General features: G+C 30.1%; 1 protein-coding gene across 1 annotated transcript in view; it reads left to right on the forward strand.

The window, feature by feature from the left end:
* LOC142330956 (fatty acyl-CoA reductase wat-like) overlaps nt 1-15,428 on the forward strand; it is a 33,883-nt gene that overhangs the window by 1,367 nt on the left and 17,088 nt on the right. Inside the window, exons 2-3 of the mRNA XM_075376421.1 lie at nt 6,018-6,257; nt 11,384-11,529. Coding sequence (XP_075232536.1) covers nt 6,018-6,257; nt 11,384-11,529 — 386 coding nt within the window. The remainder of the gene's footprint in view (nt 1-6,017; nt 6,258-11,383; nt 11,530-15,428) is intronic.

The raw sequence follows: 15,428 nt of genomic DNA on the forward strand, positions 1-15,428 counted from the left end.
CTCTCTGCTTCATCACTAGGTATAAAATTATTATTATTATTATTATTTATTATAATTATTGTTATTATTCATGTTTATTATTATTATTTATTTATTATTATGTTGTTATTATTTTTAATAAGATATTTTAAAAAACATATATCTTACAAAATTAAAAGAGACAGCCATGTTCATCATCTCAGTAACTGATATAAAATAAGTTCAAAATTAATTCATTCATTAATTTGTATTTTTATTATGTTTTTTTCTAGAATAAGAAGTTTAAATTTATTGTTCCTTCTAATATTTGTGTGTTACGTATATTTGAAATTACATCTTTATTTTCTCTAATTTGATTAGTATGATTATACATATTAGATGGGTCTAGATATTCCGGATAATCAGGAAAAAAATGATAAGGTTATAACCAAACATAATTATTCTGCAATAAGAGATAAATTGAATATGTCGATTGGAATAATTGTGTGTATCAATTAAATAACGTAGATAGATATAGCTTTTACAGCAGTTTTAATAATATTTCAAGTAACATTGTTAATGATTGAACAAAGTAGTTAACAGGTTAAGATCAAGTTTTGTAAAGAATTTTTGAAGAATCTTTCGAATAATAAGAATATTTTACATAGGCTAAAGATAAGACAGAAACTATACAAACAAATTAAAGGACGTCCGTATGATCAAACTTTCAAAATTATTCAATGAATTTTGTACTAAACTAAAGCTTGAAACCGATAAGGTCAAAAATAATTATTATTATGCTAACCTAATCAGTAAATGTAACGAGATCAGCGGCCAATAGTAGAATATAATAAACAGTCTTATCGGAAATCATAAAAGTAGGAAAGTAAACAAAGTAAGTCGTAGTGATGGCACGGTTTTAGAGGACACGGACACGGTCTTTACGATTATCTTGTCAATGTGCATACCACCTGTCTGGCGCTGCCCCTCAGCTAAAATAGTTCCGGAGCAATCTGTCATTTTTCATTACACCTACCAATCATATTGAAGTATCTAATATCATTAAACATTTAAAAAATAAGAAATCTTGAGTTTCGATAAATTTTCAATTGAATTAGTGTAAAATATTAGTAGTGAAACAGCTTCCGTTTTATCTCGTATAATAATTTTAAGTCTCAAATCATAGGTTTTCCCGCAATCTCTAAAAAGCAGTATCATAGTCCCTATATACGTAAAGCAAAATTCAGCCTAACATCGAAAATTTAAGACCCACTAGCCTCCTTTAGTCTTTTCTAAAATAATAGAAAGTGCATGCACTTTCTACTACTTATTACTTAAAATCAGTTCATTTCCAGAATGCTTCTCAATTTGCTTTTACAGAAAACCAACCTACTGAAGACGCTCTAATTAATTTTATTAGTAAAATATATAATAGCATAAATAATAATTGTAAAACAACTGCCGTTTTTATCGACTGCAAGAAAGCATTTGATTTGGTAAACCATAAAATATTATTACAAAAATTGGAATCAGCAGATGTAAGGGGAACAGCGTTTAAATGATTTGAAAGTTTCTTGGTCGGACGGAGTCAAACAGTCAAAGTTAATAATCAATTGATTCCACCTTTAACAATTAAATTAGAAGTCACTCAGGGATCTGTGCTTTCCTCGGATTAATTTGTTATTTTTATAAATGACCTTCCAGGACAAAACTTTACAAGTTCTATAAGTGCCTTTCCAGTCGACATTGCCCCCCTATTCTCTTATAAAGAGCCAGAAGACCTACAATAACATATAATGTCGTAAATATTTTAAGAGCATGGTGTTTCATAAATAAAATGACTGTTAACTTAAGTAAAACTAAGTACGTAAATTTTTTCCGGCCTCCGTGGCGCGAGTGGTAGCGTCTCGGCCTTTCATCCGGAGGTCCCCGGTTCGAATCCCGGTCAGGCGTGGCATTTTCACACACGCTACAATTCATTCATCTCATCCTCTGAAGCAATACCTGACGATAGTCCCGGAGGTTATGCAAAAAATAATACGTAAATTTGATTAAGTACCGAATTTGAATACTAGATCGTGGATGCCGGTATTCTTTGGTGGTTGGGTTTCAATTAACGACACATCTCAGGAATGGTTTACCTGAGACTGTACAGGAGTACATTTCATTTACATTTATACATATCATCCTTTGAAGTAATACCTTATGGTGGTTCCGGAGGCTAAACAGAAATAAAGTACATAAATTTTAGTTTCAAATCCACTTTCCAAATCCATTAATTTATCATAATTTTGATTGCGAAGTTAAACTTTGTAATTGTAAATCTATAGAAAATGTAGATTGTTTTAAGTATTTAGGAATATTTATAGATAATAAATTGCCATAGAAAAATATATCTTAAATTTTTTGTGTACCACTCCATTAAATGTAAGAAAGTTTTATTTTTTAAGACATTTTTGTGAAATCTAATTACTACGAACCTTGTATTAAGGTTTGATTCAATCAAGAGTACAATATGAAATTATATGTTGGGAAGAGGCTTGTAAGACCAACATTGAAATTATTAGGAAAATTCAAAATAAATTTATTCAAATTATATTAAAAGCCATTTCTCGGGAATCATCTTATCCGCTATATTTTCATTTAAAAATTTTTTAGTGCAACATTTGTTTGTTTTGAACACTCAGATTGTTTTACATTAGAAGTGGCGATAAAGGCTCCACTACAGTGTACCACATACCCGGAGCAATAGGAAACAAATTTTTATTAACAAAATGCTCTTCAATCTCGGTCCAAATTATTTTAAGAAATTGCCAGGTAATATTAAAAAAAAACAAATAATTTAAATATTTTTTGTAATAGAGTAACCCATTCATTGGCTTTTCACTTTAAATGACATTACTTTTTAAATTTATCATTTTATAAATCAAACATTGAAACTGGTGTTTTATTGCAAAAAAATCATATGCCAAGTTTTATTGAACTTAAGTGACAGGCAATTAAGTCTTACCCAGTCAACTATATTATTGATGTTGGTCTGGAGAAGCAGGTGATCATGAAAATTATTAATCTGAAGATCAATTTTTAGGTCATCACTAAAGAGTTGAAACACAGATGAAATAAAATCTTTAATTTGATCTATAAATATCAGAAAAAACAATGGTACAAGTCTGGAGCCGATTCAGTCCAGACTTCATAGAAAAAGATGGATCAGGTGTATAGCTACTATTAATAATTATAATTCTGATTGCCTCCACACTTCCCTTTTAGTGATCCAAACCTTCCACTAAAAATTAAATTCTGGGAATCTGGATTGGCCTACACTAGGAAAAAGGGCAACAGAACAGTTTAAACCTTAGTACATTGCACAAAAAAAAAATAATAGATCTTATATGCAAAAACAAAAATTACTTTTAATAATTATAAGATTTTAAGTAGCTGAAACATTATTAAAAAAACTTGTCGTGGACTCCACATGACTTCCTTGTACGCCTATTAAATTATATATACACATTTTTTGTTGCACTTCATTTAAACTTATTTCATTTGAAAGTGAGATACGATCTTCCAATTCTTTAATAAAATGGACATTTACACAACTGCTGAAATATTCGTTTTTATTAACGTCAAATATTAATTCAACAATCTTACATGAAATATTTGGATAGAATAAAAGTCCCTTTATTACTTGTACTATTAGATCAGTATTATTTGTATCTTTGTGAGTTGCTGATTAACAAAATTTTCAGATTTCTGGTGTTTCGTATAAATAAAAGTTAATAATAATTAAACTATTCCATTCATTGAACTCCTGTATACTGGTTAGAAATATTAATTTCGCTCTAATAATGTAAAATATTTGGTTTTTATTTTTGGATTATCTGGTGAATAGCCAAAAATGAAAAAGAAACAGTCATACAGCAAAAATAAAGATAACATGAAATATATTTAAAAAAAAAAAATGACAAGAAGGTGAATATGAAGGAGAAAAAAATGCTAAGAACAAGGGAAGAATAAAAAAAATAAGAGAAGAAGATAAATACAAAGAGAAAAAAGCATTAAGACCAAGGAAAGAATAAAAAAGATTAAGAGAGGATAATGAATATATAGAGGGAAGAAAATATACTGCATATATAAACAAATAAAATAATAATCAACAGAATATTTTTATAACACAGGAAAATGTAGATAAAAACACTAATTATAAAAATACAGAAATCCTTATATATAATAATAAGTTTGAACTTCATTTTCCTACAAAAATCTAGTCTCTATTACTTATCCAAATTACATCAATTTTTTTTTTTAATCTCAACAATTAAATTCTTATTTAAAATCATCTATCAGTCAGAGGCCAAGAGGATGATATCATTCATGTAGATTAATATCTATCTAATTAATACATCAACTCCACCTTCAATCTGATCTTAGACATTAAGGAACAACGAAAACAAAATAAAATTTAGTAAGTATTCTTGTTTTATGATTTAATAAGTATTCTTGCTATGTTACACTACGTTTTAAAGTCCTCTGGGGGTCCTCCACCCTGCAGAGCTGTTCTGTCTTATAAGGTTTTAATAACCCCGACCATCCTTTGAAGGTAATCTTAGTACATGTAATTTATAAAATAAGATGTACTGATCAATACAGACAGAATAGACAGACAGATCAATACAGAAGTTGATGGGTAGCCAGATTAATAAAGAGGAGATACACTTTTTGACATTCAGTGCTTAGTTTAGTTTTGAAAATATTCATTAAAGTATGTTATCAATGGTATTTTATGTTTTCCAAAAACCGGCCAGGGATTGTTTTAATATTTTCAGTTATCAATCCATCTTATGATTAAAATAAAAACACAAAACCTCTTCAACCATATCCTAAATAATCAGATACAATTCATATCCAGTATATTTTCAATCAACTTTTAAATAACTACATGTCTAACTCAAAAAAAAAAACTTCCACTAACATTACCCAAAGTCACTGAGAGAATATAGCAACACCACCAAGTCACTGAAGAAGACAAATTAGGTCCTAAAATATATTCTTATACTCTTTGCTCTTTCAATTATTTATACTATAATATAAAAGGGAAGAGGGTTTTTGTTTGTTCATTTGCATGCATCAGATACACTCTCAATCTAACAGATCACACTTTTCAGGAATGTTTGTTAAGTTTGTCTGTTTGTTTGTTATTGCATCATGAAAGAACCAACTGTCTGATTACTTTAAAATTTGCAGGATACATTTGTGTTATCCCAGGGAAGGTTTTAAGCCATCGACCGAGGCCCTAGCTACTTTGAAGGTTAAGATATTAAAAATATTCGTTATTTCTTCACCCCCAGGTGATGTTATGAATTAAAGATATCCATTAAGGAAAAGTAGATTAATCCTTTTATTTCATTATCATATTTCTGCCACCAAGGCAAAGAAATAAGTATGAACATTTTGTCATCAAATGTGTGTGTACTTTAGTTACCATAGGTAGTATTATTATATCTTTTATAATTTAGTTTCTTTTTCAGGTTTCTACAAAGAGTGAGTTCTATAATTATTACTTATCAATATTATTCTCACAACCCAGAGGATAAAGCACAGTACATGGGTCCAGGGATCCATCCCCTGGACCCCTGTACTGTGCTTTGGTGGCCATTCTTGTCTACCCTCCTGGGTAGACAAGAATGGCCACCAAAGCAAGCTCTGCAAGTGTCCAGGGCGCCGGTTCCCTGGTAAATTGGGAATGGCAAGTGAAGTGAGCTCTGCAGGAATGGGGTAGGCCCCTGGGCCCTGGAAGGCCCCTAGAAGTCCCTGAGTTGGCTCCAGGATATACCTGGGCTGGCTTTAGTCCTTTACGTTCCAGGTTCTGGCTAGTTTTATATATATATATTTTTTTCTTATATAAATAGGATTGTATTATACCTAAAGGAAAAATTTCAATTTTCATAGTTTTTAAATCAATTATTTTAATAATGATGATTTTTATATTATTCTTTTTTGAAAAATCTTATTTATTTACTCCAAAATAATTTTATAATCTTGTCTTTTGTCTTTTACAGATCTATTCAAAAGTAAATCCACTTGCACAGAAAAAAGTTTCACTTATTAAAGGTGATTGTAATAAACCTATGTTAGGCCTTTCAACTGCAGATCAGCAAGAGCTTCAAGAAAATGTAACTATAATTATTCATGCTGCTGCGACAGTTAGATTTGATGAAAATCTCAGGAAGGCAGTATTTATTAATTTAATTGCTACAAGAGACTTGCTTATATTATCAAATAAAATGAAACATTTAAAGGTAATATTTTAAAAATAATTTGTACAAATAAAATAACATTTTTTTATAGTTATGTTACACCAAATTGTCAAAGTTTACTGATAAGTAATAACACATAATGAATATGATGGAAAATGTGTTTGGAATTCAATGCCTGGAAATTTTAGTAATGGGTAGTCTTAGATTGAGACTGGGAAAGTTGAGTAGCTAAGATACAACTTGTTATACAGCATGTTGACACTATACATTTATTTTTTAGAAGCTTTATGAGGAACTGTTGAGTAATTCTCAAATAATATCAGACATGGATCTAATTGGGACTGCTTGGCTTTTGATGTCAATTAAAAATAAACTATTAGTTATGTAAAAACGATATATTTTTCAATATTCCAGGAACTACTATGTCAGATTATATGTACATCTATAACATTGACTATTCCATGAAGTGCAATGTGGCCAGTTATGACTTCAAAGTAACATACCAAGAAATAGCAATATAATGATAATAATTTATAATATTTTTGCCTTTGTACAAAGCACTGTATGATCATAGTATATTTCATGGGTGCTACTGGAATATTAGTGCTCTATACCACTAACAGATGTGTAGTTATAACAATCAACAATTAATAATACTGTACTGTGATTCTAATACTTTTTTAATTTGGTTGATGGAGCAGAGGGACAAAGCCCCAATTTGAAACTAAAAAACAAGTCTCAACTAATGCAACTATAAATTTGTGTGCTTTGTATCTTCAATTTTAATTATTTTTTTCTTTTTAATGCGTCTTGATTGATTATATTAAACTAAAGAAAGTAATATATAGAAGATTGCCTCCATTAAATATTTTTGTAAGAGGCTTGCACCTCTTAGATATGATTAATAAAAGATTAATAAAATTTTTTTTTTTAATGTTAATCGCATTTTTAATACAAAAAATAATTCAATTTCTTTTTTTAATTTAAGGATAGTCAAGGGATCCAAAGTGTTTGATGGTAGAGTAGGAGGTACACTTCAAGGAATATCTATACACTATTAAATCTTTGGGTTCTAGGAACAGAAAACAACAGCATTTTTAAAAAGTACAATTTTTTTAAGAGAAAGCTGTTCATATAATCTTATTTAAATAATAAGATATCAAAAGACCTAAGAAGAAGAACTGTCGAGGATTCTTGTATGTAAGGCAGAAATTCCCAAAATTAGTGAAGCAAAAATTAAAGAAGAGATTTTTGTTGGTCCACAAATAAGGGAACTGGTCATAGATGAAATGTTTAATTCTGTGCTGACCGATGTAGAACTCACTGCTCAGACAGCGTTTAATGACACTTCTGAAATTTTACTGGATGTCCTTAAATCAAAAAACTACCAGGTTATTATAGGCAAAGTGATAAATTTTGACAATACTAAGGAATACAATGTTTTACTACAGCATATGAAATGGAATTTTAGTTCATTTCCTGCATTGATATTTAGATTTCTTCCTACCAAACCTTAGGTAGTAAATGATGAACATAGAAAATGTTTCCACCAAGATATTTTAGCATTGCAATACTGTTACAAAGGCAAATGGAGTGTAATCCGCTAGCTAATTACTTTTGGTCTGAAATTCAAGATGTACCTGAGGCTATCTGTAAAAAGACAAAACATTTGCTAAACCATTTTAATGCAAGTATTTAGCATTCCATAAAAAAAGTTCTTCTTCTTTGGTTAACAGTCCTTAGGATGGTTGGCAGCAGCTCTCCATTCTTCTCACATCAGCCTTTCTCTTTAGCTCCCAGTATGAATCACAGTTCTTAAAGTTCTTTATCTGTTTTATAAACTCCAATAACAGTCTTCCCCTATAGTTCCTTTCTTACATATGTCCTTCTATCACCCTCTTAACTAGACACTGGTGCCTAAGAATGTGTCCTATTTGCTGCACTTTTCTTCTTTTTAATTGTTTCAAAAACCTTTTCTCTTTGTTAACTCTCTAATACACATGTGAAATTCTTTTTTATACTGTATCCATAATAGTTAAAATTCATTGCAAGTCCTCTTCACTTTCTGCAATTACACGTATATCATCTGTAAATCTCAACATGTCAACTGTTTTTCCCTGAATTTTTACACCTGTACTCACTTTCTCTCTATCGATGGCCTCTTGTATATAAAGTTGAACATATATGGAGACAATGTACAGAACTGTTGCACCCATTTTTTAATGTTTGTTTCCTCTTTTTGTCTCCACAGATAATTATTCCCATTTTATTCTGATAAATACTATAAATAATTCTTCGGTCCTTGTAGCTAATACCTATCTGGTTAAATAGGTGTAACAAGATGTTCCAATTTACACTGTCGAATGCTTTTTCCACATCTGCAAATGATATGAAAGTAATTTTACCTTTCTTCAGTTGTTTCTCTACTACTTGCCTTAGTGCTAAAATTACTTCTATTGTTCCTATTCCCTTTCTAAATCCAAATTTGACTTCTGTTAACAGCCCTTCTATTTTCTTTTCTATTCATTTTTGGATAATTTTAATTATTATCTTTGATGCATGATATACTAGGTTCAATGTTCAATATTATTCACATGATTGGGTTTTTGCTTTCTTTGGTAATGATACTATAAAACATTTTGTAAAATGACGGGTTAATTCTCCAATTTCATAAATGTTACAGACCAACTTATGTAATTCTTTTTTCATTCTGTCACCAGTCCTCTTCAAAAGTTCTGCTGGTATGTTGTCCATTCCTGGTGCCTTTCCATCCCTCAATTTGTGTAATGCTTTGTGAACCCTTTCTCCATTATAACCTTTCCTCCCAGTTCCACTAGTACTATTTCCGATTCTCTTCTATTGTTAAAATCTGGTTGTCACCTCTATACAACTATTCCAAATACTCCTTCCATCATTCTGCAATTTTTTCTTCATCATGTATCATTTTTCCCTCTTTATCCATTTTACTCATAGTCATTACCTTCCTTACACTGAAGAACTTTTTAATGTCTCCATAGGTTTTATCAATCTGTCCTGCTTTAATACAGTTGTTCATATCTTCACAGTATGTTTTTAGGAATTTTTCTTTATCCTGTCTCGCTATCCTATTTATCTTATTACTTAATTCCTTGTACTCTTCCTTCCTCATCTACCACATTTTTATACATTCTTCTTTTATTGATCAACTCATCAACTTCTTCACTTATCCATTCCTTCCTCTATTCATGTGTTTTTCTCGTGTATGTAGAATAGCCTTTTTAATTCCGTTAATTTTCTGTTCAACATCCAGTTGTTCTCTTGTTTTTATGACTCCAGTGAATTTCTCCATTTCTGCCATGTAAATATTATGAAATGCTTCATCTTTTATTTCTTAATATTCCAATGATTCCTTTCTACACTCACACCTAAACTTTTGAGTTTTAACATGGAGGACATTATGACTAAATGATGGCCATTGCTTGCATCTGCTCCAGAATATCTTCTGCGTCCTTTACTTGATTTCAGTATCTTTCCTGCACTAAAATAAAATCTAATTGTGCTCTCTTTATGTTCTCAGGAGCTTTCCATGTATTCTCTGTCTTGGATGGTGCTTAAATAGTGTGTGTGAAATTATTAAGTTATATTGTGTGCAAAATTTTATGAGTCTTCTTCCTCTCTTGTTTCTTCTACCAAATCCATAATTCCCTACAACCTTCTCCACAACATTAGAATTCCAGTTTCCCAGTATGATCAAATTCTCTTTCCCTCTGATATTCTCTATTAAATTACTTAACTCTTCATACACTTTCTCTACTTCTTTGGTTGTTGGCATGTATACCTGCACTATTACAGTGAACTTTGGTTTAGTGGTAATTTTGACTAGAATAATTCGCTCATAGTATTGCACGTACACCTTTACATTATTTCTCATTTTTTTGTTTAGAATTATGCCTACTCCTCCATATCCTGATCTGTTTTTGATGGTTCCAATGTGTATTATCCTATACTCTCCTCTCCAAAAGTCTCCATGCTTAGGCGATTTCAGCTCTGCAATTCCCAAGATATCCATTTTTAATTACTCCACTTCTAACTTAACATTCTCCACTTTCCTAACCTGTAGCATCGTTTTCACATTCCAAGTTCCTATTCTCTTCTGATGTTTGTACTTTATCGAAGCAGAAACTTCTCTAGTTGCTCCCCTCCAGAGATCTGATTGGGGGACTATTTTACTTCCAGACGATTTAGCTAAGGAAGCCTCCATCCACTAGAGATATCCAATGGGGTCTTTAATGGGGTGGTTTCCCGTTGCTTTTCTCATCCTATACCTTGACCATCTAGGTTAGGCATAGCCAACATAGGGCCCACAAAAAAGTTTTCAATGTTAGATTTTTGATAATAAATTTTTGAATAATAGAAAATACAGACAAATAAAAAAACTTGCCAAAAATACTTAGTAATCTTCAGCTCAACTTATATTTGTGATCAAACTTTTTCTTTAATGTATCTAAATAAAAGTACAACAAATTCTATTATAAAATTATGTTTACTTAAATGAATTGTTTTTGTATTTAACATTTTTTAATTTTAATATTTCATTTGGCCCGTGAAAAAAGTTATTTTTTCAATTTTCCCTGGAGGCAAAAACTGTTGGCCGCACCTGACCTAGGTGTTTCCTCCATCTTTAGGGATAGTTTTCTACCCCAAGGGCAAAAGGGTGCTCTGTACCTTCACCTGCTCATCCGCTCTCCAAAGAGACCTTAGCACTTGGTAGAGGGGAACTCCTAATACTGGGAGTTACTTGGTCGCCAGAGCCTTGTCGGTAACACCAGGGGGCACAATTACATCAGAGAGGCTATTTGAAATGCATTAACATGTCATACATCCCATAACAGTAGTTATATTAATTTTAATAGCTCTTAATCATACCATTTCTATTAAACCGAGGGTGATAGAAAAATTCTATTTACAGATCTGTAATCTACACATAAAAGCAACGTAGAGAAAGATGTTACACTTAAAGAAGCATTAAAAAATTTTATTTTATATATGTGTTATTTACTATTTTATATTACAATTAACATAATTGTGAAAAGTTTTTTTTTTATTTTAATCAAATTTTATTTCAGTTTATACATGTTATGTACATATAAGTAGTAATTTCATATAAATAACTAATTTTGCTGTTCCAGGCGTTTGTACATGTTTCTACAGCTTACTCAAACTGTCATTTGAGTAAAATTGAAGAAAAAATTTATGAATCAGCCATTGATGACAAACAATTAATTACTATAACAGAATGCCTTGATGATCAGCAGTTGGCTCACCTTACACCTAAGTAATAATTATTGTAAATGTTGTAAAAATACCATTGTTTTTTAAAACAAATTTTTATTTTAATATAACATTTTTAGTGAGTACTATCACCGTAGGTGTACGTCACATGTACAATTAAGTTTAGTTAACAAACTAATCCATAAAACTTGATACTTTTCATTATATTTGATGTAATACCATTTAGACTTATCAAAAAATTGAGGATAACATTAAGTATAAGTTTTCTAAATATTCCTGCTGATTCTATAAAGATTGTAGTCTAAAAGTGAATAAACAATGAACTACTCACAAACTAGTACGTTATACATATCTGATTTAGAAGACTCTCTTCTAAATCAGACCGGGCAATTTCAGTTTCTAAATTTACCACTAACTTTATCAAAACTGGTTCTCCACAACTTTAAGTATTGGCTACTAGAGTTATAAAAATTGTCTACACTTGAGGAGAATTTTTGTACCTCAACATAATTATTTTCTTTTAGAGTGCATAGAAATTCTTTGGGAGAAGATGGTATAAATTTGTGGGTTTTTCTTCCTGATGTTGAAAAATTAATTCGGAATATATCTGAAATGCTTCTGTTGCTGTGATAAAATTAGCTTCCAATTTCAGTACTACATTAGTAAATAACGTTTTGGATTATCATATAACAATTTAAAAAAAGTTCATTTTCTAGATTTTCAAAAAAATTAAATAATAATTTTGGGCATTTGTTGCAAGATAAGAAGTATGATTTCAGGCCATCAAAAATGGAAAGAAATCTTTCTTTTGCAGGTAACAAACTAAGGAGCCTTGTGCTGCTATGGGTTAATACCTTTCTCTTACTGCATTTACGTGAAAATACTTATAAATTTTTATAACAATAACTTCTATGTCCAGGGGTAGAGAATCACATGCTGTTTGTACTGAATTGTGTACAATGTGGGCTGAATAACCAATTCCTAAAATAGGTCTATCCAAATCAATTTGAACATTTCTGAACAAATTTTCATTCCCCTTTCTCTTCACATCACCAGAATTACTGTTAGTGTTGTCAACAGTATAACAAACCAACTTTTCTTCAAGTTTGTATTTTTTCACATACTGTCAAAATTTGAGCAGTTTCACCTGACACTTCATCAAAATTTAAAAGTTTAACTTGAATTCTCTCCTCCAGACTGAAATATCTTACAACAATTGGAACAAGTTTATTTCACTTCTGTTTGAGCTTTTCTTTCTTTCTTTTTCCTGTTTAGCCTCCGGTAACTACCGTTCAGATAATACTTCAGAGGATGAATGAGGATGATATGTATGAGTGTAAATGAAGTGTAAGTCTTGTACATTCTCAGTTCGACCATTCCTGAAATGTGTGGTTAATTGAAACCCAACCACCAAAGAACACCGGTATCCACGATCTAGTATTCAAATCCGTGTAAAAATAACTGTCTTTACTAGGACTTGAACGCTGGAACTCTCGACTTCCCAAATCAGCTGATTTGGGAAGACGCGTTCACCACTAGACCAACCCAGTGGGTTACTTCTGTTTGAGCTAACCATCATTATTGTTACATAATTAATATTTTCCAAGGAATGGAACACATTGTCAAACATAAAAGGTGAAATAACGTCAACAATACTGCCTCGATTTTGGTTCTAGCAGATGAAAATTTTGGGTCATATAACTGACCCTATTTGATCCAGAGCACTGCCCCAAACAGGACCAGTGCTCTGGCCTACCCGATCACCTGAATTAAACCCTCTTCAGTTCTTCCTGTGAGGCCATTTGAAACATATTGTTTATTCAACTCCTATACTCAACATTGAGAATCTTTACCAAAGGATCCAAAATGGATTTTAAGAAATTAGGAATATTCCCGGCATTTTTGAACGGTTAAGACAGTCTTTCCGAAAAAGACTGGAGATTTGTGTAATCTCTCATGGTGGACACTTTAATATCTCTTATAACTTTTAACACCTGTTAACTGTTTATTAAAAAAAAAAGTATACCTAATATTCTACAACAATTAATATAAGATTATGACAGGCATTTACTTTATTTTTTTTAATTACTAGGTCTATTATTGTTAGAAAATTATTGCTTAATTTGATACTAATTTACAACATCAGAATTAACAATAAATAAAAACAATTAATATTTAATCGAACTGAACGTAAAGTGGAGGACATGAAAACAGACCCAAAATTACATCAATTTTCTGCCATAACTCAGCTATTTGTTCACAGATTTTAAAACATAAAAATCATTTTGTGCAAAATAAAAGACTTAATATTTAGTGAATAACATAAATTTTGATAAAAGTAATATTTATGGAGATATAACAGATTGAAAACTAAACATGGTTACATTTTGTAATTTGGGAAGGTACTGATTTAGGTACTGATTTTTTGCTAATTTTAAAATTAATTATTTATTAATTTTAAAACACATTAATTAAATATTAATGTGATTTGTCTATCCGATCTTGAGATATAAATTTTTAAAAATATAAAAATAAAAAAATGGCAGACAGGGGGAGAAATTGCCTTTTTTCCTAAGGATATTTTTTGCTTAGTTTTACAAGTAGAATCCTAAGAAGTATGGCCAGTCTCCACCACTTTAGAAACCTCTGTATATGATTGGCTAACTGGAAAATTGCTTGCTATCTGGAAATTATAAATATAATTTAACTAAACTTAATCAACGCTCACTAATCTTTTCTGGCTAATTAGGTTAGCAAGCGAGGCTACTAACCTAATTTGCTAGTTATTGTTTTTCTCTTTTTTTAGTATATAAAGTATTTATACACTAATAATATGACTGAAAACATTACTAAAACTTACATTAAAGAAATATTTAAATCAGTATACAACCACATAATAAAATATCTAAAAAAACAGAAATAATAAAATAAACAATCTGTGTGGAATTCATAAAATTAAATGTATGATTGTGATGGTATTTAAATAAGAAAAACCAATATATCTTTTAAATCTAGCTTTATTGAACATTATAGAAATAATAAATTAGGTTTATCTAATATGGCAGACCATCTAATAAACAACAAACATAGAAATTTAGTAATATTAGAAATGAATAAAGATTATGTAAAATTAAATATATTATAAAAATATTACATATCTAATTACAAAGATAATTTCAGTTTGATAAAATGTCAGACAGTATTTGAGGGAGACAGTTTAATAAAAACTGCAACAGACTGTAGCACTCTTATAAATTAATACGCAATTTTAATTATTTTAGTATTCTTATTTTTAAATTTTATTATGATACAACAGACTTATTTAAATCATGACTAGGATGTAGAATCTTGTGAAAGTATTTTCATGGAAAAATTAAGTTAAGATATGACTTATCTCAATATTCTGTACTAGGTGGTTTATTTAAAAATAATTTAACAGTCATTTCAGAAGAATAATATGAACTTTAAAAAAATTAATTTCAGTAAAACAATATATATATACCTATTCCTGACTCCTTGATAACATCGTATCTTTAATGTGTTAACATGAATGCACATTTAATAATGAACAGACAGTATTAAGCCTTGGAATTTAGTTTGACAAGTTTGAGTTTTTCTGCTGAGGTTACGTATTTATTAATATTATAAAATATTTTTTTAATAATATAAAAAGTTGTTCGAGATTTTCCTTTTAAGAATTGGAATCAAGGTTTTTCTCTTTTTGTGTGACATTTTCTAATGCCAATTCCATCATTTTCCTTATAGATATCAAAAAGAACTTCTAACTTTTCGTTTTCATTCAATTGTAAAACTTTGATTTATGCAGTTTAAGTACCCTTGTCATACGATTTCTAGTTATATCACTTGCTGCCAGATTAGTTAGGCATATAAACAGGATCAATCATTTTATTGCAATGATATCAACTTGATTCATTCCTTAGT

This window comes from Lycorma delicatula, chromosome 10 (assembly GCF_047948215.1).
Source record: "Lycorma delicatula isolate Av1 chromosome 10, ASM4794821v1, whole genome shotgun sequence".
NCBI classification, from domain to species: Eukaryota; Metazoa; Arthropoda; class Insecta; order Hemiptera; family Fulgoridae; genus Lycorma; species Lycorma delicatula.